Genomic DNA, 26,885 nt, shown 5'->3' with positions numbered 1-26,885 from the left:
GATGGACAACAGACACCTTACAAAGCATAAGTTCTTCTGGTCTCTGACCAGTAGAGCTAAAAATATAAAGAAAAAAGTTATCATTAAACTTTATTATACATCTATTAAGAATACTCAGATTTGATTAGCTTGTTAGAAGGCTTTTAAACTCAATAATGACTCAAAAAGTACCATTTACAGCAATAATGACCTAGGAATCATTGCACGTGGGGTATAAATAATGACCTCTAAAAATGACCTGTTAATCTAAATTTCATTCAAATTTAAATATTAATGCATACAGTAATGACTGTTCATTACAAAAAATGCCGCTATAAAAATATGCATAGTCTTTTTATGATAGATCATACAGAATACGATTGTCCTTTAGATGCATCATAAAATTTATCGTTTTCATTGAAACTTTTGTTACAATGTCAAATTCAATGAATGCAGACTTGGCTCTTTTGTACAGTAAAAGTCTGAACCAGATTGTCATTGTACTCAGAAATGGTATTTGTGAATTTATAAAAATGCATGTTACTGACAATCACAGAATGTTTTGATAAATCGGCGGTGCAAAAACTTATAAGACTTGCAGGCGAAAAGTAAACAACTTCACTAGCGAATCCTGATCCCGATGAAACACTGATAATAACAGTTCGTAGGTCTAATGCACAATTGATTATTTTAGTAATTAAGCCTACAAAAATTGTCTTAACTTATATCGGTATAATAAAACAATTGATTACCCCTTATGAGTTCAACATAGTGAAATAAGGACCCTTGACCTGGCCCACGAGGTGACCTGACCTGACCTCGGCAGCTACGTGGCCTCGGTCAGGTCAGGTCACCTCGTGGGCCAGGTCTCGGGTCCTTATTTCACCATGTTGACCTCATAAGGGGTAATTAATTGTATATTATATTTGGACTGAAAGTGTTGAATAATCTTCAATCTGCTTGTATACCTGGAAGAAAATTTGTTTGAGGAGTCATAGTCACTCCAGGTAGAGGAGTTTCAGACAGGTACAAGTTCTTTTTCCTCCCCATAGACCAGTCACTGGAGCTGGTCTCCCCCCAACAGCTGTACCCACTAGTGCCAGTGGTGCTTCTAAAGTAGCTGTCTGTTGTCTTAGATGCTCTTCCACTCCGTTCCAAATCGGTTGTCCCAGGGGTGCTTCCATCACTGAAATAACAATACTTAGTCTTCCTTGTCCTACCAATTTCTTTTGTCACTGGTTTCTTTATTATTAACTCCAATAATAATAGACTTGTTAAAACTTCAAACAATATGCTTTGATGGATTCAATACCATCGTTTTTTTTAACCTGTTTGTGAGAAACTCTAGCACATAAATAAAAAGAATAAAAAAGAAATTGCTTTTATTCAAAATGGCAACCATAAATTTATTGTATTTTTTTTTTCTTGTTTCCTTTTCACAATGTTTAACTGTACATGTATTTACCTTGACCTTGTTGTAGGGAGAGGGCTAAAATAGGTCTTGCCTGCTGCCCAATCCCACTCACTTTTAAATTTTGTGAATAAAATTATTTATAAATTAATTGAATTAAATTTATTGCAGTTACAGATCTGATTCAGAAGATTTTCAGTCATGTAACAGAAAAGTTGAACATTATGGATGGACCAGGAATCAAACTCAGGACCTCTGCACTTGTCAGGTGCTCTAACCAATGAGCAACCCAGGTCAGTATCCACAGGCCATACAGACCAAACCACTACTTTCCTCCCTCCTTAAATTGTCTTCTCCCTTGAAGACACTTGACCCAGATTCCGCTAGCAGGATTTTCACCTGCAACTCCAGGATGATCTAACAGGAAAGGGGAAAGTTCGTGGCTGGATCAGGAATCAAAGTCAGGACCCCTGTATTACTAGCCAGGTGTTCCAACCTCTGAGCCACCCTGGGCAACACTCCTGGTCCACACAACCCAAACCACTACATTCTCAAATCCTAGGTACACAGCACCAAATGTAACAGGAAAGGAGAAAATTTAAGACTTGACCCAGAATCGAACCCAGGAACCTGCATTACAATCAGATGCTCTAACCATTGAGTTATCCATGCTATTAATGGTCTATATAGCCCAAATCATCATATACATGTAACATGTACATTCCAGAATACATCGCGCAAACATTCATGAAAACTTTCTCCCCTGATCATATGTGAAGCAGACTACTATGAATACAAATTAATAATATCATATCTATATGTTTATCAATCAATCCTCTCCAAATTTCTGAAATAAACTTACCTTTCTAGTTGGGCTGATGATATTGAAGATGATCTGTGCACCTCAGCAAAAGTACAAGATTTATTTTTCTTCCTGGTGGAGTAATCCAGAAGTTCAGAGGCTACTCCATTCCTTAGCTGTTGTATGCCACTAGCAATATCAAGCTTTTGTCTGCTGTACCAAGTAAAATATGAATACATGTACATGATTATCATAAATACTTTGGGATTAAAAATAAAATACTCTTTCCTTTACTTGGCAACTAAGCAATTATTGTGCATTATCACTGTAGCAAATAAAGTTGTTTTTACTGCCTGCTTGACTAATTTGACATAATGAATTACAATAAAATCTAGATTTTAAAAACAAAATATTTAGCTAGCTCCATGCTGATCTTAATCAAAGGTGAATTAAACATCATGCATTTATGAAATGTAACCTTGCATTCTGTGGATCTTTAATTGTACTTCTGAAAGACTTTGAATAATGTACAGCAGTTGATAAGATGATAGTTGGCTTTTTGGGGATGTCTGTAAAATAAAAAACAAGAAGTCTGTTAGCCAAATTAAGCTCAGTAATACCCCCGCTCTGATGTGAATATACACAGGTTCAGTTACTGATAGACACAGGGATAAACAGGAAGTTGAGATCGGATTCATACAAATATTAATCCCACCATATGGCATGCCTATTGAAACAAAGAGTGTGCTAAAATTTCAAGCATCTGTGATGAGTAGTTGCTGAGAAATTTGTTATGTATGGTATGGACAGACATATAGACAAACAGAAAGTTGACATCAAATTCGTACAAAAATTAATTCCACCATATGGTAGGCCTAAACAAAGAGTGTGCAAAAATTTCAAGCATCTGTGATGAATAGTTGCTGAGAAAACTGAAAATTTGCTGTGGACATACAGACACAAAGACAGATACACAAGGGTAAAAAAGTATACCTCCCCTCTCCTTTGGAGCGGGGGTATAAAAAAGGATTTATTATTTTGTCATGAATACATATATATTTTGATATTGCTTATAATCAATCTGTAATTTAAATGTTAGCGGCACTACAAGTTCAAGACTTATTGTTTTCCAATTGATCATTTACATCCACTGTTTATATTGTGTTTGCTTTTTAGGTCACCTGAGTCACTCAGGTGACCTATTGCTATCTGTTTTCGTGCATCGTCGTCCGTCGTCAGTCGTGAACATTTTCAGCTTCTTCTCTGAAACCGCTCAACCAATTTCAACCAAATTTGGCATATAGCATCTACGGGTGAAGGGGAACAAAAACTGTGAATTTCATGGTCCCTCCCCCCTGGGGCCTGAGGGGTGGGGCTAAAACCACCAAAATTAATGCAATCTTCAAAAATCTTCTTCTTTACTCCTGGACATCAAGCAGTGAAACTGTTGGCATGATTGTAATAAGCATTGAACCCTCTACCAAAATTGTGAAATTCATGGCCCCAGGGTCAGGGGTTCTGGTGTTAGGGCGGGGCTCTATTGATTATACATGTATAGTGAAAATGCATTAATTCTTTGAAAATCTTCTTCTCTGCTCCTGGGTATTAAATAAATTAAGTAAGTACATAGTTATGATGAGCAAGAGTGCCTCCTCCATAATTGTGAATTTCATGGCCCCAGGGTCAGGGGTTCGGGTGTTAGGGCGGGGCTCTATTGATTATATAGTGAAAATACATTAATTCATTGAAAATCTTCTCCGTTCCTGGGTATTAAATAAACCATTTAAGAACATAGTTATGGTGAACATGGCTGCCTTTTCAGAAATTGTGAATTTCATGGCCCCAGGGTCAGAGGTTCAGGTGTTAGAGCGGGGCTCTATTGATTTTATACAGTAGTAAAATTGCATAAATTCGTTGAAAATCTTTTCTGCTCTTGGGTTTTAAATAAACTAACTTAGTGCAAAGTTATGACGAGCATGGTTGCCTCTTCCAAAATTGTGAATTTCATGGCCCCAGGGTCAGGGGTTCTGGTGTTAGGGCGGGGCTCTATTGATTATATAGGGAAAATGCATAAATTCTTTCAAAATTTTCTTCTCTGCTCCTGGGTATTTTTCAAACAAAGGAAGTGCATGGTTATGATAAGGAAGAATGCCTCTTCCAAATGTGTGAAATTCATGGCCCAAGGGTCAGGGTTCTGGTGAAGGGGGGGGGGGCTCTATTGATTATATAGTGAAAATGCATCATTTCTTTCAAAATATTTTTTTCTACTACTGGTTAAAAAGCAAAGAAAGAAGTGTACAGTTATGATGAGCAAGGGTGCTTATTCCAGAATTGTGAGCTTATGGCCAATGGGTCAGATGTTCTGGTGTAAGGATGGGGCTTTATTTATTTAATAATATAGTGAAAATGCATTTCTTTGAAAATTTTCTATGCTTCTTGGCATATTCAAGGCAAACAGAGAAACGTTTTAAAATGAAAGGGCATTTTTACCAGAATTTTGAACACCTGGATCATTTAATCAAGTGTTCTGGTCCTGGCCAGTGCTCTATTAACTTATATTCTGCTGAGCAAAGTTATTCCCCTTTGCCATTCACCTTTGATAATAAATCACTGTAAATAATGTATTTGAATGCTTAATAGAATTAGAGAATTATGCAAGAATATTTATTGTATAATACAAAAAGTACTTTCATAGTTTTAATGATCAGGTAGACTTGGAAATAATAGATGAATAAAATTGAGACAAAAATAACATCTTTTTTAATTGTTCTTCAACAGTTCAAAGGCCAGGAGAGGCCAATGTGAGAAGTTATAATATGGGGTTAAATAATAGACAGTTTGTTAATAGTCTGCAAGGTAATAGTGATAAATGAGGGACAGATTGGATACTAAACCAATTATTTTGTTGATGCAAATCATACTATTTTTCTTGCTTTTGGGCTACAAAGGTTCATTTATCAGTTTATGGATCCTCTATATTGTTGTATTGTACTCAGGTGACCGTTAAGGCCCTTGGGCCTCTTGTTCTTTCTTAAATCATGACTTACCCTTATTAAATATTGATCTTCCACTGTTTACAGGACAAAAATCAGGATTTTTATATTTTTCTGCAAAGACTTCTTCGGTCATTCTAAGTATAAAAAATTTGCATTTGTAAGTTAACATTGCATTGTACTATTGTTTTCAGAGGAAGAAAATTATAGTTGCATGACTTCAACAAAGGAAGAACCTGTAAATATCTAGATATAAACCCACTCATTTTGCCTTTATACTTAAATAATAATGTTCCTATTGAAAAGAAAAATCAGAAATTTTATACCCTTTGTAAGTCAACTCCTTCAAGAATACACCCTGAAAACGTAAAGAAATTAGAGCTCTCAAAGGTTCACTTCTATATAAATAGGGATCTGACCTATAGGGCCTGGCTTGGTTTTTTTCTCTACAAAAAGCTTGTCGATTTCCGTTCCGATTAATGGCATTAGGTTGAATACATGTAAAAATTTGTTTTTCATAAATCTTTATTTCAGTGAGTAGAGGTAGGAGGAACACTTTCATTGATATTCTGAGTTTGTTATCTCCAAATGTAATAATTGATATTTTTCTTTACTTCTCATTGTACATAATGGTAATGTCTACTGTCTCTGGAATTCTATTCTTTATGTCTAGGCTATTTATTTTACAACACATTTCCGTTGGGTATAATAAAAACATGCCATTAATGTGTGCAAATTATATAGGCCTAAATGAAATCCAAGGGAGTACAGTTACTGATATATGTAGCCCTAATGTTTCAGAACTTAAGATCTTAGAACATTGACTAAAAACAAAAGTACATGTATGTTATTCTAAATATACATGTATTAAGCTCAAATAATTCAAGCAATACGTAACATACTACATGTAACCCAGACAAGCACTAGTAGCACAGACAGAATACAAGCAATGTGATTAATTTCTAAGGAATATATACAATTGAAATTCATCGCAGCTCAATGCTGCCGAGAATACCTGTAGCGAGTAACACAGAGCGAGTTATTCTTGTCCTCGGAGAAAGTGTGCTTATACTGAGATTTGTTCCGCCTGACTGACAACTGTGCATTGGATTGTTACGATTTGATCTCTCTCTAGTGTTTCTTATATCAAGAATGGGAATGCATAAAGGATAGATAATTGAAGGAAAATAAACAAGCCTATAAAAAATTTAAAATAGTATTTGAAAAAATGAAAAATTTAAAACTATAAAAGTGTGGCACCAGGTGGATTCGAACCCCCGACTTTAAAAAGAAAATATCCACGATATAATGGTCAGCTCATATATCAACTGAGCTATTCTGACTATAAATTTGAATGGTATAAATTAGAAGCAGATTGACAAAATCAAGTTTACTTATTTTTTGTAGGTTTTCTGTGAATTTCGACCCTAGGGCAGGGGTGCCCCTAAAAAAATCCTATCTTAAATTTTTCCTTAAATCCCAACCTATCAAAATATCACAATTTTATTTAGGGGCAGGCCTGCCCTGAAGGACTTCTAGGCCAAAATTCATGCAAAAATCAACGCTTTAACGGACAAAATGGTGTTTTGGCCAACTTTGGAGGTTTATTTTAAAGTTGTAAATAATAAATTTTAGTTGTAAAATACAAATTTGAAAAATTTAGACATATATACGGTAGAAAACAACAAATAAAGATTGATTTTTAAATGTCACTTTTTCCGGGAAATTGTTCTCTCCTATAGGTCAATTCTTTTGTAATAGTGAATACATCCTTTATTGCCCTTTTCCTCACAAACTGATTATCAAAGTCATAGATTAGCACCTTTCCGATTTAGGAGCCAATTTTTTCATTTATTCCTTTATTATTATCATATACATGCATAAATAGCATGTTCATGAATTAGCAGACAAGCAGAATCTCCAAAGGCACTAAAACAGATTAAGTACATATACAGACTATAACCTCCTCTGTTTTCCCTGTAGATCTTTACCTGGGATAGTCATACTGTAATACACTGTAACTATGTCAGCAGAATCAGTTTATGTTGCACATTTTAATATCCTATGTAGGCATATGTGTTTGCTAAATTGGAGTAAATTAAAGTTACTATTGATTATCAAATTGAATCAGCAGCATATACTATTTATAATTGATACTTTGAACTTTCATTTAAAAGCCTACATTAAATCATTATTAGCCATGTAATATTCATTCTGAGTAAAAGATATCCTCAGATGAAAATAAAATACTAATCTGCGAGATCAAATTTAAACATGCTTATGACTGAAAAGTTAATTTGTCTGCCACCAGAAATAGAGTTGCAGAGTCCCTTGATAATGGTAAAAGATAACTGGTATGGTTTTAAAAAATATTTTTGGATTATTCAGCGACTATCAATGTTAACATTTGCTATCAATTGTCCCTGATGTGATGCCTTTAATTAGTGAATATTTTTTGAAAGTGACAACGACTATTGTAACATTACACCTGAAGGCATATGAAAACTATTTTATACTACCTACACAATAAAGATATATGTACATGTATGTACTGGCATTATCACCTTAATTCATAAATGCAGAAAATACTGAATTCAAATAGAAGGGGACATTAAAAAAAGTAGACGGGGATCTGAGGTTCTTCCCTTAAGAGGGAGATGAGAGGGAATACCAGAGTAACCGTTGATTACATCATTATGGTTGGGGAAATTCCCTGGCCCCCAGGTCTTAGGGACAACCATGTTGAACATTTAAGCTAGTCCCATATAAGTATCAGTTTAAAATCTTACTCCCTGGCATACACATCACCTTTTATCTGGCATGGAAAACAATACCTGGTACATGTATTTGCCTCCAAAAATCCATCTTCATGAGAAATTAGATCATTCTTTTGAGTTGCATCTACATCACAGGATTCCACTGGTTTGCTTGTACTTGGATCCAGAAAACTTAAGGCTGTATATATATATATATATATATATATATATATATATATATATATATATATATATATATATATATATATATATATATATATATATATACATATACATGTATATGAATCAATTATTCCACAAAAAACAATATGCTGAAAGATGCACGTCACTGTTATTTAATTTTTTTTATTAATTTCACATCCCCCCCCCCCCCCCCCCCCAAAGAATATGCTCTCCATTTTTTACTCCTGCTGTATTGAAGAATATCCTGGCGTTACCGGTTTTCGATAGTGTAAAACTTAAAAATGACATCAGGGTTTCCGAATGGTTGTTAAAAAAAGTAGCCTATCAAAATTAGGATACTATCGAAAATAGGTAACGGCACAATATATGATAAAATCTAGCTTACAAGCTAGCTGACTTACTGTATTTGGACCGAGATTCTGACATACTTGTTGATTTGTTATCAAGTTCCTAAAAGGATCCAATAAATTTATAATTTTTCACATTCTGTAAAAGAGAGATAAAATATTACAAGAAATAGTATTCAGTTAGCAGAATGCTGCTTCGAGTACCAGAATTTATTCAAATTCACCATCTCAACTGTAAATTTTGATCAGAGGGACCAGGGAATCGTCTTTTTTAGCAATAGGTAAGGAAGTTATCACTGCAGACCGTCAAAAAACATTGCCCATTTAGGTGAATGCAGTGAGAGAAGTGTCCATTGCTTACCAATACCAATTATCAGAAACTTGAGTAAGTCCTATGTGTACATACTATGCATACCGTTTCTCTAAAGAGAATAACATATAACCTGATACATACTGTTCCAGTTTCAACCGCCAAAACTTATTACTATTTTTACAGTCCATGAATACAACTGAACTCATACTTAATTAGTATTAGCCTTCTGAACAGACAGAAAACGGATACTCTGCAACCCACAAATCGCGATCGTCTGCCTCTTCTGTACTTTTCCTATCGTGTATCTCGATCCCGTTCTAAAAGAGAAGGTAGAATGATCTGTAGTCTTTTGATCTAAAAATTAATGGAAGCTTAGTGACTTTAGAAAATATAGACCTATACTGTTATAGGCCTAATTGAATCAACTGAGACAATCGTTTGAAAAAAATAGTTCACATCATTATTTTTTTAAGTCGAGATCGGCAATCCATTGTAGTAAACATGGCTGCAACTATGTCTGAAAAGTCTATGAGCGATGAAGTTTGGCTCATATCTCGTGCTAGAGCTTGTATGAAACCCAGTAAGAATGACCCATATGCAGCAAAAGCCTGGATGATAACAGCTAGATCTTTGTTTCCTAATAACTTTTCTATACAGGTGGGTATTACATTAATCTCGGTGGAGATTCGGCTCGGCTAGATATTGGACATTTTGGTCTGACGCCTCCACCGGTGGAGACGTCAGATCAAATATCTAGCCGAGTCGAATCTCCACCGAGATTAGGTATTGCATGTTCTGAACCCTGAAATTCATCCCACAGGCACAGGTGCCATGCCATTAATGAAAGGTCCAGCACAATCTCTATCATTTAGCTATATTGTTGGAACTATAGCTATATACTTTCTTAAGCTATTTAGAATAGCTTGACAAAGCTATTTTTGTACATTTTTTCACATAAATGTTTTTTGTAAGAAATAGACAAAAAGTTGCAAACATTTGACTATTCATATTATATACTATGGAATAATATGTTGATGGTGCGACTGTTGGGGCGAGTGCAGTTGTGTATTGCTGGATTTTCACTTTGAATAAAGATCAACCTCTAGTTTCAAACCATTTGGAACATCATAAATGTGACATCAAATGACGTCAAATAAAAGCTACATTTCCATTCCATAATCAAAGTTTTAAAGGTTCATAATTTTAACAAAGAACATTTATCTTCTGTATGCAATATCCGTTAAATCAAGGTGAATTTAATTTTGTGAATTTAATTGTTGTTACAGCAAGGATGAAGTTAGTAGCAAGATGCATTTGCTTTGCATTGTGAGTCTAGAGGTAACTGCAGAAAAAAATTCATTTGGATCAATGTGTCAAGTCTGAATTTTCTCTTCAATCAAGCGATGTCATTACTCTAACTCGCAGTGCAAGCGACACTTTGTGCTGCTTGCTGCAATGGCCCAAATGAAAGATATTTCTAACATTGCAGCTTTTGGACACTTCTAAGCATAAGATGTATTTCCAATTTCGGAACATTATTTAAAATTCAAACAGGCTAGTAATTGTATATCAGCACTAGCCTGATTGGACTAGTAGCATTTTAGCAATATTTATCCATTTCTATTTTAGTATTTTTAAAAAAAATGTGTATAAGATTTTTAGTCTGAAAAAGTTAATTATTTTGATTGAATGTTTACAACTTTCATTTGATTTTGTCATCCTTTTGGCCCTAACCATAGTTTGGTTATTTATAACTTGACACATACACATTGTGCTAGATTATTACGAATGAGTAATCAATTATCTTGTTGAAGAGAATTGATCTTTATGATTTCATTAAAGAAGAAATTGTGTGGTCACTATTCAATTGCTTTATATAGTCCCAAAACTTTTGGAAATTTCAGTTCAAATTCTCTGAAGGAGACTCATTTTTATGAGCAGTTTTTAAATGCATTGTTTTCAGAACAATTCAATTAAGTTGAAAACTATCACTTCACCAAAGTTTAACTTTTTGTACATGCTGAAAAAAAAACATGTAAGAAAAAAAGTGTGATAAACACTGTAGATCACCAATTTTTCCCATCACCTTATTTTTGGGACATTATAAGCAAGACAAAATTTTCACAAATTATGGTTATTGTTGAATATAATCTATACTAATAAAAATGTACTCAAGAATGACAATTTCATGAGCATTGAGCAGACTGCCTCACATAATTACATGTAAAGTTCTCACATATAAAATTTAGTGAAAAATGAAGTTCTCATGAATAAAAGGCAATTTACAGTAGCTAAATCAAGCTATTCTGAATAGCTTAATAAAGCTATACAGCTAGTTCAAGCTATGTAGCTTAATAAAGAGATTTTGCCAGACCCAAATAACTAAGGTTTCAAATTAAAGCTATATATATTACCCATGTGGACTCATGAAATTAACTTTGGGAGCCCAAAGATGAATTTAGTGAACAACAGAAATGCTCATGAGAAGTGAGACACAACATTTAAAAATTATTAAATACAGGCAGTATTCAATTTCTATATGCATTCAAATTTGATTCAGGGATGACATATTTGGTGCAGTAGCAAATAATCAAGACTGTCTACTATTTTATTAAATCACAGGCAATTGAATTTTTATCAGTAAGTAGCAAATAAAGCCCTAGAATGAAAAATCTTATCCCCGTGTGCATGCAACACCATTTTGACCCCTTCCTTGAGTTGGGGCATCAGTCAACCTTAGAAATCAGATATACCTAACAGTTTTTATACCATAATGCCATCAACTTAAATCCATAAAAATTCAAACTTTTTCACCATGGCTTAACCTGCTACAATTGATGTAACAAAATTTCATGGATACTAAGGAAGAAAAGTGCTATATTGGAGTCGGCTTATAACTTGGTCAGCAGATCTAGGGAGTAATAGAAATACAATATCACCATAACATTCAGTGTCATCAAAATTAATTCCACATCTTTTACATTAATTTTATTTATTTTCCTTCATAACTTAAATTCATTTATTAAAATTCTACATCCAAGTGTATGACTTTTCTAGTACTATGTCACAATTATATTAGAAATTTGATAATTACATAGGTCTACAAGTCTTTTTCTATTGGTACATTGCAGCATTGACAGTACATAGATAAAATTATTCTTTGTTATTTAGTTTGAAGCTTATTCTTTGGAGAAAGCTGGGAGGAATGTTAAGGAGGCAGCAAAGTTACTAGAAGAAATGTAAGTTTTTGAAAAACTTTATCAACACCTGAAACATACCTGTCTTTTTTCCCCCTTTTTTTGTTGATTGAATGTTTTACTTTGTTCCTGGATAATGTCTACATTATTTGTACATGCATATAAATAATAATTTTGTTCATAGGTTTGTCTCATTTCCAAATGAATCTCAACTTTGGGAGGAAATACAAGAAATATTAGAAATTCTTCAAACTGAAATGTCAGCAAATAGTCACAAGAACTTTCTTACTGGTTAGTAAAAGTGTTATTATTATGTGATTATCACATGCATGTATAAATTATAAATTTAAATATAACTCATATATTCCCCTGTTTTAAATCCTGATGAAAAATTCTCATAAATTTGCATTTAAAAGCTTGCATGTGATGTTATGTGTATTGTAAGCTTTTGTTTACAGTGACTAAGACTAATCTAAGTTTGTGCCTTTTCCAGAGATCTTTGCTGCAGTCTCCACTCCATCACAGTGCCAGATGTTACTAAGTGTAGCTCAGAAAATCAGTAATACTCTAGAACAATGTCGACTTCTCCTTCTGGCTATGAGGAAGTTCCCAAATCTGGTGTTTGAACATGGTGTAGGTATTTTTGATATAATGGCACAATTAAACATTTCCCTATAGTATGAGATGGGATAAAGTGATTATAATACTTTTTTTTGTAGCTGAAATTACTTGACACACTTCAACAAGCAGAGCTTGAAGCAAAGATTAAGTATCCAGTCAACTGTTACAGGAAACTATTTGGTAAGTGCTCACAGTTTTTTTTGTTTTGTTTTGTTTTGTTTTGGTGGTGGTGGTTGTTTTTTTCTTTTTCTTTTTTTTTGGGGGGGGGGGGGGTTCAAGTTCATGAATTTCGTTTTGATAATGATGTTTTCTTTTCTTGAGGACACTCTATATTAAATATTATTATTCTAGAGAAAAATTCCTGTGAAATGAATGTAGCAATGCCACATTTTACTCTTATTTAATGCTGTAGTTCTTTTTTAGTGTGTGATGTCCTACCATTAGTTCTTCAGAAGGTGAAAAAACTTGAGATCCAGAAAGCTCAGATCTACAGATGGCTACAAATGTCTGTTGAATTTTACATTATGTATGTCACCCAGTCACCAAGTTTTAATGGAAATACCAGAAATTCTCCAGGTTTAGTAGATCACTAAATAACTGTTCATTATTCAAATAAATGTCTAGTCATGGTTAAAGACATATATATTTATACATATTATATATACAGTGTATATATGCTTGGAATAGATTACTTCATGTACTAGAATGTATTTGATTACATGTCAAAGAGGGATGTCTGAGTCCTGATCATTAAATAATAATTTTTCATCCAATTGTAACAAAATTGCGACATAATTTAAAATTTTGACCAGTTACAGTGTAACTGGTATAGTTTGGAATTTTAGGCATTAGCCTTCACGTCCAAGGCTAGTGAATTGTTTACAGTAATAAGTTCATTGAATGATTATAACAATTTTTATGCCCCGCCATGAATATGGCAGGGGCATATAGTGTTTGTCATGTCCGCCTTCCGTCCTTCTGTCCTTCCGTCTGTCCTTCCGTCACACTTTGCGTTTAGCTCTGTTCAAAGCTCAGTTTGGAAGAAACTATCCAAGATATTTTTATCAAACTTCATATGCTGATAGATATTGATGAGAGCTATGCAACTGCATCAACATTTTTTTGACCTTGACCTTTCCTTTGACCTTGACCTCACTTTTCTTAAATTAGTGTTTAGCTCAGTTTTAAAGATACCATTCATAATATTTTATCAAACTTCATATGCTTATACATACTGATGTAACCTTTTCAACTGCATCAACAATTTTTGACCTTGACCTTTTCTGTAACCTTGACCTCACTTTTCTTAAATTAGTGTCAAACTTCATATGCTGATACATACTGATGAAAGCTATTCAACTGCATCAATATTTTTTCACCTTGACCTTTCCTTTGACCTTGACCTCACTTTTCTCAATTTGTGTTAAAATGCTTCATTACTAATATACCCTCGGCGGGGCATTCATGTCCTATGGACATATTTCTAGTTATGTATTCCTTTGCATTATAAATAGTCACTGGAAACTTGTAAGCCCTATATAAATTAGTGTATAAAGAAACATTAACTTCTGATGGCCATACTGTATGAACACTCCTCAGTAGCCACAGAATTCCATCTCATATTTGCTTTGCGTTAATCCAGACTATTCATAGAAAATGTTGACAACCCACAGGTACCAAGAAATTTTGACTATATCTGGCATCCAAAGTAATTTTCTCTTTTTAGTATCTCTCCCAAAGCTACTTGTTCTTTTATCTTTTGTCTCTTTTTAAATAACAATATACCGAAGTAATGGTATTCATAGCAATGACCAACAAAAATGTCATACAAATAAATAAAAACAATATATTTTTGTTTTAGAGATGCTGTCACCTACAAAGTTAAGTAACAGAGTGAGTATACCTGGCCTGTTTGACAAGGAGTGTCAAGTCAGTGATCCCTGGGGGAGTCTTCTCAAACTTATCATACTTCTGGGTCAGCTGATGGACTGGGATGTTCCACCTGATCTGTTTAGTGAACCAAGGTGAGTCCTGCAGTATAGGCCATGGATTGGAAACTCATCTAGTTCTATTGGTAGACCGAGTATCAAGGGTATTCAAAAACTCATAATCATGATGACTCTTTGTTGCCATTTCAACAATGTAATTTTTATTTGAAAGATGTTAATATACAGTTGAACTTCGGTATCTCGAACACAGATATTTTGAATACCATGGATATGTCGAAGTAATTTTGAAGTCCAAACTGCTTATTCCTTAAGTATTTTACCCTGGATATCTCAACTCCTTGGTTATATCGAAGTATTGTACTTGCAGATAATGGTTGCTAAGTGACAAAGAAACTCATATTTTTTTGTTTTCTATGATGCAAAATGGACCAAAATAAATACTGTGTACATGATTTTTCAAAACAAGTTTTTCTTGGTAAATTAACAGAGAAATCCAGTACAAGAACATTTACAGCCTGTATAACCGAGCTCGCCAGTCACACTCACCTGAGCAGACCCGCCAGGTGTTGTACACAACAGTGGTCTTATTCCTAGAGTGCCTCTACACCTATGTCAGTAGTGTAGATCCCCAGTCATTCCTCGGTCCCAGTGCCAGCCACACCCCACTGGTTCTTATGGAGAAATTTGAAAATGAAACTTCAGAAGAGGAACCCCAGTAAGTTGTGTCTTTTTAGCTCACCTGAGCTAGTCTTTTTGCTTGTGATGAACTAATTTTTGAATAATACTTTGTAAACCAGATGTCAAACTCTTGAAGATAAGTATATATATATATATATATATATATATATATATATATATATATATATATATATATATATATATATATATATATATATATACTAGAAGTTTGAATTCTCGTATAGTGACTTTGCACATCATGTCGGAAAATTTAAAGCAGTGCATTGCTAACAGAAAATGTTTGTTTCACAGAGCAAAGAAAGTGAAAGTACAAGCAGATGGCAATCCTACAATAGTAGGAGCAGAGTGTCTCACAAACTCCAGCAAAATTATCAATAGTTTTACCACAGCATTCAAATGTTATGAGCTCATGCACTCAACAACAGAACTGCAAACAGGTTGAGATCTATAAATAAAGTAACCAGTTTCTACTGCAAAGTTTCATCAATGTATTGATATCAATTTTTATTACTTGTGTACGTATAAATGTATGTTCATTGCTCTTAGACAAATTTCATTTATAAGATGGTATTTGTTTATTAGGTATGGGTAAACTTAAATGGTAGAACAAGCTTAAATTAAATGTTTAGTAGATAAAATTCTATAATGGCTTGATTTATTATCAGAATTTATGAAGCTGTGTGAGATATGGCACATGGAGACCTGGACCTGGATGGGACATTTCCAGACAGACATGCTCATTTATCAGGTATGATGGGAACTGGTATTCAGGTTTTATAGCTTTTAAAACTCTGATTGGTTCCATTTCCATCAGAAAGCATTTGAAAGCTTTATTCTGAAACAATACATGTAATTCCAAGCTATAATAACAGATTGTCATCTATCAATGTGAAGAAAGCTAGTGAGCTTTGGTTATGTTGCCTTTCAAGAACCACTAACCAAAATTAATTCAAAAAAAGGGCTCAGGATCACTAGTTGAAGAGGATTTGAATTTATTCAAAAGAAAGCCATTCCCACTTCCAAGGGGAGAAAACTAATAAATTACTTCCAGGTTTGATATTTAGCCCCAGAAGGGCATTGAAATATTACAAAGGATTATACAGGATATAATATCTAAATATCTCCTCAAGAATAGCAGGTTCACAGTCACTCAATATGATATTGAAGTATCCATATGGAGTGTAGATTTAAGTTTATGCAAATAGTCATTCACCAAAGGCTAGGATGGGGCAAAAGGAGACTGCTATAGCTTTCAGTAACATTTGATGGTAAAAAAAGTGTGTAAAAATGTCAGTCTACATACTGGTAAAGACTACAAATTTTCAAATTACTTGTAATATCTAATCATTCCTATATTGTGAAGGTTCAAGAAGATATTTTCGCCCTTAAAGCTAGGATGAAGGATTGGTAGGGTGACTCAAGAGACCAGTAGGGCCAGTGGGCCTCTTGTTTTATATCATTTCTTTACAATCTTTTAAAATCCCAGTAATATTGAAAATACATGTGTTTTTCTTCTGAAACAGGGTGCCTTCACAGATGCCATTGCACATCTCCAAAACTTTTCATCTGCCATAAAAGAAAACATGCAACTCAGAAGTAATCTGCAGATGGCATGCTGCTTTTATTGTCTGCAGAAATATTCAGTGAGTACCTCAAAAGTACTTAAAGTACAGGTAACACACGCATCTTAGTTACTGTAACACAGTAATAAGAATTTTTGTATTTAGTGTTTGGTAACAATACATGTACATAGAGTCTATGAACCATATAATGTGTTGAATTTTGTTTGTAAACCTATTTTCTAGAAAGCCTGTGAGTTGGTGTTGAATGTAATCAAAGATCTGCCATACACACATGACAGGTTGCCCATCTCAAATCTGTCAGAGCCCACAGGAGCTAAGGGCAGACAACTCTGGTTGACAAAGTGCACAGAAGCGGAGATTCTCCCATACTGTATACAGTTACTTCTAGCTGCTCTTAAGGTACTATATAAGTAATCTGAAAAAAAACGAAAGAATTATTTTGGATTACTGCTTCTTGTATTTACCTCAAGGAATGAAAAATGCTAATGCATTTAATGATACAGTCTTAAAATCTAGGAAGTTGTACTCTTTGGGAAAGCAACACAAATACATGTACATTGGAAAAACAGCCATTTTAATTCAAGTACAATTGTAATGAATGATATAGAGCATATTCATGTATGTTTTTATCGTGGTGTTACTTAGATGCATGTTTTTGAGATGCAGCTAACTTAGTTACAGATGGTTATCCATCTGTAAATGAAAAAAAAATCAACATGATAAATAAAGGGCAATTACTCTGTCTGCTATCAATGAAAATTTATATTCTTCTGTGCAACAGGAAATACCTAATCTATTTTTATTATTGTCAGTCTTCTTTTTTTCAGTCTAAAGCATTTTCCTCTAAAGGTGATGATACATCACTAGGTCACATGGTGGTGTTATTGCAGTATGATTGGCCAAAGTCTGAAGCTCTGTTCTATGAAGTCCTGAAGAAAGTCATACTGCAAAACAGCCTTGTATACAATCAGTTTTTCAATTATGTTATAAGTATCCTTTGGTTTTGGAGTGACTTTCTTTGACATTACTGTACATAACACAGATCTTTTAAAGATGGAGCTTCTGGTCTTATGCTACACAAAAAAAGTTGTTAAAAAAGTAAGTAATGCAAGAGCTAGCTCATAGCTCATAAAACCTCAAAAATGGATAAAACAACATGTTGATTCAAGAGTCTCATGCCAAAGGATGGGTTTTCTACAGTTTCCACCTATTTTAATGAATATTGTGATGTGTAGTCATTTGGTTTCTAAAGATATATTCCTGAACAGTTACACTACCAGCATGCATACACACAAGTTTATCTTGCATTCTCATTACTTCAAATTTATCTCCCTTTGACGAAAAACTAGTATTAAGGAGGTGAGATTTTTTATGAAAAAAAAAGGAAAATTGACAAAAGTAGAATTTCTGCATTGCCCATGCAAATTTTGTACAATTCTTATAAGGTTTCATAAAGTTACAGGTTTCAGAACCTGAAGAATCTACTTTTATGGAGAAAAAATAATTTTTGTCTGATCTAAAACAAAAATATTGCTTCACTTCTTCCTTTTTGTTGTACACTTATGCATATAAATTGAACAAGTTACCAAGAAGTGGAATGTCGGAAGACCTAGGTTTTGATACAATCTTCAGAAAAAGACAATTTGAAAATTTTCCTTACCTGCATTCTCCAATTCAGTGTTGTTTAGGAGTGCTGTGCTATAGATAAGTCTCATGACCTTGACATGCACATGCAATGCAGTAGATTTGACCTTTACTTTTGTGGCACTTAAATTTTGCACATGGCTGCGTGTCATCAATTCATACACCTCTACTGAGTTGGTTTCATTTTGAACACTTTTACTTTATTAAATGTGTCTACTATTATTTTTCACTTCATACACCTCCTCTGAATTATTTTCCTAAATTGAAATGTTAAATGCATTGTTAGCATTTATGCTTTGTTTTAACCTTGACTCTGACCACAGATGTTGATATCCTGGAAGAATTTGCATTTCTGAAAACATCAGAAGGAGGAAAAGTGAATCTTGATATTTTGCCAACCAGTGTAAAAGTTATCTCTCAGTAAGCTATATTTAAAGTCAAGATTTATACCATAATTATGAGAATAAACTCTGTCTTGTATTTCATTGTTTGCTTCTTCACATGCAGGAATAAAAATGTACTTTTTTTTCTAGACAGAGAACAGTGACAAGGGGAGTTAACAAGGGAGTCAAAGAGGATTTTAAACAAACCATGGTAAAGCAAGTTGGACGCAGTGAAGAACCAGTTGAAAAATTAATAAGGACATTTTTGACAAATGAAAGAATTAGCATATTAAAAGCACTGACCTGAAAATTTCTTCTGTCTTTTCTTTCAATGAATATACTGTAAAACTTGTCTAATCTGTACACCACTGGTTGCATAGAATTAGACCGGTTTATAGAACATTCTGAATTAGACAACATCTCGAACAATTGAATTTAGTGAATGGGACTAAAAATTAACATTGTAATAGGCAAGATTTCAGATTACACAACATCCGGATTAGACAAGTTTCACTGTGTGTGTATATATATATAGGATATTCAATGTTTTGTAGATGAATATGGAATTTATTTCACAAGTGGGACATGATTTTTTGATATTTTCATGAGTGTGAAGCATGAGTGAAAATATCAAAAAATCCTGTCTCACGAGTAAAAAAAAATTCCATATTCATCTACAAAACATTGAATTTTCTGTTTATTACATTTTCTTAGATTTTCCCTTTGCCTCTGTCTTTTCGTAACACAGTGTCATAGGCTGTGACGTCATAGTTGAGCGGTTGAGACGTCATAGCAAAGTGATTGTGAGATTGAAAAATGTTGTAAACATGGATTTTTAACGACATATTTGGAAAAACTTTGACAGTATAGCTATTAGTCTCTGTCAGGATGGCTTATTAACTCTATCTTATAGCAGACCAGGGATTTTTTCTTAAAAACACACCTCGTGAAGGGATGGAAAATTTTAAGTTTTGCCGCACTTCTGATATTCTCACACTGTGTCAGAATATCACTTTTATTCAGTAAATAAATTACAGTATTTCACTGCTTAATGTAAATATATATATATATATATATATATATATATATATATATATATATATATATATATATATATATATATATATTTATATATATACATACATGTATATATATATATATATACATGTATATATATATATATATATATATATATATATATATATATAAAAGAAAGTAACGGATAATTAACAATTTTGTCAATTTTATGACTTTCCATGTTTGTATGTTTCTTCAAATATCTTTAAAGCTATAAATGGAATTTCGTTTCCTGGTATACAACAAACCAGAAGTCTCTTACAAGACTGTAGCTTTACTGGTGTGGTGGTCAGATGGGTTTGATTGCTGGTGGCCAGATAGCTCAGTTGGTAGAGCACCTGACTGGAAATTCAGGGAGCCTGGGTTCAAATCCTGGTCTGGTCCGTCGCATCTTTCTCCTCTCCCGTTACATTTGGTGCTGTGCCATGCCCTGGAGTGACAGGTGAAAGACCTGCCAGGGAAGAGCCCGGTTGGTGTCTTCGGGGGCCGAAGACCTTTAAGGAGGGAAGAATGTGGTGGTCTTACGGGTTCGATCGCCGGTGGCCAGATAGCTCAGTTGGTAGAGTACCTGACTGGAGATTCAGGGGACCCGGGGTCGACACCCAGTCTGGTCCATCACAAGGTAGAGAAAGGTACTTTTTGGACTTGAAACTTTGGCGACAGCAACAAATAAAATAATAATCTTTGGTTTAGTATCTTTCTGTGTCAAGTTTAATTGCAAATGAACAAAAACTGTAGAAGGAGTAGGGTTTTGAAAGAATTTCAGAGAAATTTCTATTTTGGATTTTTATTTTTAGATATAACTGGATATGCAAGTAGACTACATAAGTAAGATACATAACTCTTTATCGGTTTTTGATGAGCGTTGTTGCCAAATTGGTTACAAAAAAAAAACAACAACAAATTTCTGTGAAATTATTTCAAAATGCTACTTTTCCTGCAGTTTTGATCCAGACTGATTCCAATAAAACTTTTTACTCAGTATACTTATATATATACATGTACCATACTCAGACACATGACTCTGTTTTTTTTTATTTCGATGAATGTTGCCATAGTTACTAAAAATAGAAAAAAAAATGTATGGATTTCTTTCAAAATGCTACTTTTCTTACTATTTTGGTCAAATTTCGATAAGACATTCCATATATTAGTACACAAGTAGACTTCACTTAGGTAACCTTAACTACTCTGAATCTATTTCAAGCAAAAACATTTTTAAAAAACGGCCATGTTATGGGGATTCACAGCCATACTTTAGCAAAAGTGGTCGAAAATACCCTGATTTACCTTTTTTTTTAACAAACGGTGTTGCTATGGTTATTAAAACGATACATTTTTGTGAAATTCTTTCATAAGGTTCCTTTTTGCCGAATAATAATTAAACTTGCCACCCGCGCAATGTAATGGTTAGGGCCGTGGATATCGGCCTGGGTAGCTCAGTTAGTAGATCGCCTGACTAGTGATGCAGGAGTCCTGGGTTTGATTCCCGGTCCAGCCATACATTTTCTCCTTTCCTAGCTGTTACACCACAAATGGGACTTAACAAAGGATCATTATTCTATTTATTGTTGTTGCTATAGTTTCAAGTCCAACTGCTACTTTCCTCTACAAAACCAGTAGAGCTACAGTCTCATCAGAGTCTTCTGGTTTTAACACAATGTTTTAGAGCTCTCTTACGTACATGTTTGTTGTACATTGTTGATGATTATTTCATAAAGGGGAAAAAAGCATTTACTGGCTTTGCAATGCTCCAACTGATATTATTCTGTTATATTAATTACTGGATTCTAGAAGACTAGCGGGTCGTTTGACCAAATTAACAAGAACTACGATAAAATATAAATAAATCTATATAGCTACATGTAACGAATGGATAACCACTATCCCCAAAGTCCGCATTATTATTTATTATTTTTTTTTGGTAAGGAGAGGGGGGGGCTCTAAGAATTACTACTTTTACTACTAAATTTTCCAGTTGTGTGGAGTTTTCATTTTATTAGAACAAGTGCATTCCCCAGGCTCAACACTGCTCAATGAATCAAAAGTATAGCAAACATTTTTTTTTTTTTTTTTACATTTTACTTAGGGGAGGTGGGGGGGGGGGGTAACTTCAGTTCATCCCCCTTTTGTATAGGTAAGAATAGTAAATACACCCGGTAACTTCAGTTCATCCCCCTTTTGTATAGGTAAGAATAGTAAATACACCCCCAAAATGTATGTCCTATTGTTTTTCTAAAAAAAAAAAAAAAAAGTATTTCGAATGATCTTTTTCAGTTAATATTGCATGATTGTTTTCTTTTACGAGTCGGACATATGTATAACATATTTATAATAAATAATATTACATATTTATATTTTTGTTTTGCTTTATATGACTTAACTAACTGTATGTTATACCCTTTTTCTATACATGTATACATTATGATTATATATCATATATTTCTAATGCCCGTGGCAAAACGTACCGATATATAAAGTTTCCGGAAACTTGGAAGGGAGGTGTCCTACATCTGCTTCTAAAATATTAAATTATAATATATATTTGCTTTAATTAAAAAATATCAGAATCACCGGCATAAATCATGTAAAAGGCGAACTTTAGAGATTTCAGAAATGCGGAATTGCAAATGTTACTGTTGTGGTTTTATCTATTACGAACCGATTTGTAATTTCCAGTTGCACCTCTGTTTGAAAAAAGAAAGAAGGGCCTTTGAAAGGCAAAGAAGTCAATATTGTTATGACGTTTCGCTTCCCCAGTCTTGTTCCCGGTGCTATAGATCCTCTGTGGTTTACAGTGGACCGTCCTTGTGATGATGAAAATGAATTGGAACAACTTGAGAAAGGACACGACCTTTGGGTATGTACTTTACCTGGCTACTGTAATAATCTGACTTCAAAGTAATGGAGATTTCTTCGCTTTCTAGACATGCTAGATAAGGATTGAATAATTTATAATTTCTTTCTTTTTTTTTTTAGCTTGAGAGCATAGCCAAGAAAGACAACAATATAGTTCCAGTAGGGAAAACTGCATCAGAGGTATTAACATGATTATGCCAAAAAAAAAAAAAAAGTCTTGTTTCCTGCTACCAGCCTGAAAAAAAAATAGGGTAGGAAGGTCGGAAAATTATTTTATTTTTTCCAATGGCATTTTTTGGATATGAACTAATACAAGATCAAATTAAACATTAAAAAGATACAAATCAAGACATAACCTTTGTTCACCTGCTTTGTATGCTGGCCTAGTTAAAATATTAAATATGAACAACAGCACTTGACTTCTGCCAATAGACAACTTTCACATTTACAAAAGTTATTTCCCTTTGTGGGGTCAATCTGGGGTCAACCGGCGTAAGACACTGTTTTCCCTTTGTAACATTACCAACTTTACGGGGCAATGTTTTATAAATTAAATCTGCTTGAATATGTTCATTATGTTTTTTATGTTGCCCCATACTATGGCAATACAGGAATGAATCAAAATTGTCAGATAGCGTTTGAAGGTTGAAAATATTTACAGGTAAGTTACAAGGGTTAAAGTGAGAAAAATGAGCGTTACGCCGGCAACGGGAGATAACTCTTAAGAATGTGAAATTCATCTATGGCCGCTGCCACTTTGTTTTGTGTTAACACGGAAACCGATTATGGTGACAAAACAATGACATTCCCGATTTTTTTTCCAAAGCTAAAAAAAAAATTAGGGTCGGGTGCAAAAAATAGGGTTGGTCGGGTTGCAGGAAACATGACTATTATTTTTTTTAGCCTTAATTAGTACATATTAACTTTGTGGCAAATTCTTCCAATCACAATTATACAATTTCATGTACTATATATACTATACCTTTCTATACTATTCACCAGGCATTTGTTTTCTTTCAGCAGAGACATAATTTTTTATGTCTCTGCTTTCAGTAACTGTAGTAACTTGTCCTTTCTATGCAAAACCTATGCAGCAAAATTGTTGCACTAGTAGACTGAATTTTACGGAAAGACCTTTAAACAGTCTAGACAAGCTCCTGAAATGGAGTCACTGGAAGTCATTTAATTTACTAACGTTTTGTGCTATGTGGTAGAAAATATGCATTTTCTTTTTAAAATTTAAATACAATCTTGTTGTCATGAAGACAAAAAAAAGTCACATTTGTTGCAGGAATGGGGTAAAAATGATGGAGCTCAGTTTTTCGGCATTCACTTCAATTTTGAGGTCTGTCTAGAGACTGTTAAATATCACTTGAAAATTGGCCTAAGACTCTTTGTTTGAATTTTGCAAAAATAACTACGCAGATATTGAAGTATATAAAGGAATAAATTTCAGAAAACTGTTTCCTATTTTTGACTGTTTACAGCATCTAGAAGATGATGATGAAGATGAGGACGATGATGAAGGAGATGATGATGATGAAAGTGATACTAATGATGATGAACTAGACACAGACATGTTAGATGAACGTGACTCTGGAGATGATGCTGGTTGATTGATTGGATTATTTTTAATTCTATTTTCCTGTATAGACAGTGGTATTAATCAGTTCATGTTGAGCAATTTATTGACAACATATGAATGAATTTTGTTTACCATGAATAATGGAGCATATCAGTGCCATGGATTCTTTATATACAACATATGTGAATACTTGGATATTGTGATTTCATTGTTATCTTCTCATTAAATGTAGGAAAGACTATTGTACATTTCATTAGAATTTTGCTATATTGGTCATAAATATTGTTCTTTTATGATACTGATGAGCTTTAATACATGTAAATGGTATATTTTACACATACATAAATTTGTTTGTGAACTTTATTCATACATCTGAGTATTGAACAAATTTCTATCTAATGTGTAAATTAAGGGAGGACAACTCTGATTTATAAAGTATACAGAATCAGAGGAATTCCAAAACTGTGTAAGTTACTTCTAGTTATTGTTTATGTGAAATACAGTAAAACAGGCTTTATAGCAAATATGCTTATAATGAATTTAAGATTAAAGCAAAGTGATTTTAATTCCCCTTGATTTTAAAAAATATTGTAAACTTTATTGTATATTGAAGCAAAATTGTCCTTCCCTGGCACTTTGTTATAAGTGTGTTGTACTATTTATTGAAACGTTTATCACTTGACAATACAGGACAAGTTCAGATCTTGGCCTGGTCTGTTGCATTACCCCTTCCTGATGTAGCATTATCAGCCAGGGGTGATTTTTAAATAAGTTCTGAGAAAATTACTTCAACGAGTATCATTTAGGATTCCTACAGAAAACAAGTGATTTCTGAAATGGGTCACAACATCCTATCATTGCCTTTAACAAACAAGAGGCTCAAGGGCCTTAATGGTAACCTTGATTAACATATTATTCACACACACACACACCATGTAGGCCTCCACTAATCTTTGAATAATATTTAATTTACATATACTAGTATGAGGTATTTTTGTCTCATTTTTATTCATCAGTCATGATAGGCAAATTAATATGGAAGCAAGGTGTTCAAATGACCCCCCCCCCCCCCCCCCCCCCCCAAAAGGGATAGGGTATGGTGGGACCAACTTTTCGGTACTGAATGCTTTTTTCTTTTCTCTTACCAAAGTGCTCAGTGAGTGATGTGGCCCAAAACTCTTGTTATCTTTGTGCTTCACACTCTCATTTTTTCTTATATTTTTGGGATGGGAAAATTTGATTGTCCATGTATTCATACACTGCATTTATATGTAATAAACTTTTGGAATTTCAATTTTAGCCTGAGATTCCAGATACAAATGCAACAAGAGAATGGATTTTAATTCTTTGTAATCTTTATTTCAATAATCTATTTCATAAAACAAAATAAGAGAAAACATTTTTAAACAGCAATTATACACTCTGGATTGACACACTAAGACTCGATCAACAAAGTGTAAGAACATGCAGATAAATTACTTTTTTGGAGACAGTACAGTACATTATTAGGAGAGGAATATTCTACTAGCAAGTGCTTGAAGTAAATCTTGAATATGAAAGACTTCCTGAAACAATGTGAGCATGATCATAAAAATACCAAGATTAGATGTTTAAAAAAATCAAGAGGAAAAACACTGATAATTTTTTACAAAGTTGTGAAGAAATTTTTAATGAGAAAAAGGCATGAGTAAATATTTATCAAATTAATTACTGTAGATTACCAAATTTTTGTGACACCTTATTTTCCCGAGAAATATATTTTGTATTTATAAACGAGACAAAATTTTCACAAATTCTGGGTATTGTTGTTTAAAATCTATACTAACAAAAATTTACGCGAGAATGAAATTTTCGCGAGCAGACCATTTCAAGTAGTAATGTGAAAATAGAATTCTCACGAATAAAAATGTGATTTACAGTAACAAAGTTATCTCAAAATAAACCAATATGTTACACATTAGGATTCAAGTTCTATGGAGAAAATATGTACAAAACAAACATGTATTAACCTTCCTATCAAGGGAAATTTTGAATGTGGTCACTTCAAACAGCTTTATATATATAACCATAACCATCATAAAAAATGATTTGAAACAAATGAAAAAAAAAATTTCTAATAGGGGACTCGGCAAAAAAAAAAAAAAATATTGGCAAAGGTATAACAACCAGCACTGATATGTTGATAAAATTATTATAATTATGTACTATTAACTGCCTCTATATATCAACAGAACAAATGTAAACTATATAATATTCTACTTAATCCATATCATTTTCAAAGTTCAATTTTTCATGTGAAAAGTAACATGTATTTAGACATAAACCATCTTTACTATGTAGCCAATTCTCTATTCAATAGAGGAAAAAACCTTGGCTAGCAAAGATGGAGGTAATCTAGTAATTGTAAATTAACTTTAGTTAGATCTGAGGTAACTGATGAGTATTTAGTGTACACTATTGAGGCACTTCATGGTTGATTTAGA

General features: G+C 33.5%; 4 protein-coding genes across 4 annotated transcripts in view; 3 read left to right on the top strand and 1 right to left on the bottom strand.

The window, feature by feature from the left end:
* LOC133174024 (mutS protein homolog 4-like) overlaps positions 1-5,321 on the bottom strand; it is a 35,413-nt gene extending 30,092 nt beyond the window's left edge. Inside the window, exons 1-4 of the mRNA XM_061309066.1 lie at positions 5,240-5,321; positions 2,671-2,761; positions 2,253-2,405; positions 948-1,165 (exon numbers count right to left, since the gene is read on the bottom strand). Coding sequence (XP_061165050.1) covers positions 948-1,165; positions 2,253-2,405; positions 2,671-2,761; positions 5,240-5,321 — 544 coding nt within the window. The remainder of the gene's footprint in view (positions 1-947; positions 1,166-2,252; positions 2,406-2,670; positions 2,762-5,239) is intronic.
* The window catches only part of LOC133174152 (NADH dehydrogenase [ubiquinone] 1 alpha subcomplex subunit 5-like), a 173,632-nt gene that overhangs the window by 96,714 nt on the left and 50,033 nt on the right, over positions 1-26,885 (top strand). The gene's annotated exons all lie outside the window — the stretch shown is intronic.
* On the top strand, positions 9,284-19,188 carry LOC133174372 (integrator complex subunit 10-like). The gene is made up of 15 exons (XM_061309488.1): positions 9,284-9,462; positions 11,977-12,044; positions 12,187-12,293; positions 12,496-12,635; positions 12,722-12,803; positions 13,047-13,199; positions 14,485-14,647; positions 15,060-15,287; positions 15,563-15,708; positions 15,937-16,019; positions 16,795-16,914; positions 17,077-17,253; positions 17,682-17,844; positions 18,822-18,918; positions 19,032-19,188. The coding sequence occupies exons 1-15, from the start codon at positions 9,307-9,309 to the stop codon at positions 19,186-19,188; spliced, it is 2,040 nt and encodes a 679-aa protein (XP_061165472.1). The 5' UTR covers positions 9,284-9,306.
* LOC133174205 (anaphase-promoting complex subunit 15-like) lies at positions 22,612-24,765 on the top strand. The gene is made up of 3 exons (XM_061309275.1): positions 22,612-22,818; positions 22,938-22,997; positions 24,305-24,765. Exons 1-3 carry the CDS (start codon positions 22,699-22,701, stop codon positions 24,431-24,433), a joined length of 309 nt encoding a protein of 102 aa, XP_061165259.1. The 5' UTR covers positions 22,612-22,698; the 3' UTR covers positions 24,434-24,765.

Source organism: Saccostrea echinata, unplaced genomic scaffold (genome assembly GCF_033153115.1).
Source record: "Saccostrea echinata isolate AGI-Se365-2 ecotype Australia unplaced genomic scaffold, CSIRO_AGI_Sech_v1 ptg000057l, whole genome shotgun sequence".
NCBI classification, from domain to species: Eukaryota; Metazoa; Mollusca; class Bivalvia; order Ostreida; family Ostreidae; genus Saccostrea; species Saccostrea echinata.
This window is presented reverse-complemented; position numbering and strand designations above follow the sequence as displayed.

Excerpts from the sequence above, each read along its gene's own strand:
- LOC133174372 (XM_061309488.1), top strand. The coding sequence starts at position 9,307 with ATGGCTGCAACTATGTCTGAAAAGTCTATGAGCGATGAAGTTTGGCTC. Across the intron at positions 9,463-11,976 it reads CTAATAACTTTTCTATACAG|TTTGAAGCTTATTCTTTGGA; the intron begins GTGGGTATTACA and ends TTTGTTATTTAG. Across the intron at positions 18,919-19,031 it reads AGTGTAAAAGTTATCTCTCA|ACAGAGAACAGTGACAAGGG; the intron begins GTAAGCTATATT and ends TTTTTTTTCTAG.
- LOC133174205 (XM_061309275.1), top strand. The coding sequence starts at position 22,699 with ATGACGTTTCGCTTCCCCAGTCTTGTTCCCGGTGCTATAGATCCTCTG. Across the intron at positions 22,819-22,937 it reads AGAAAGGACACGACCTTTGG|CTTGAGAGCATAGCCAAGAA; the intron begins GTATGTACTTTA and ends TTTTTTTTTTAG. Across the intron at positions 22,998-24,304 it reads TAGGGAAAACTGCATCAGAG|CATCTAGAAGATGATGATGA; the intron begins GTATTAACATGA and ends GACTGTTTACAG.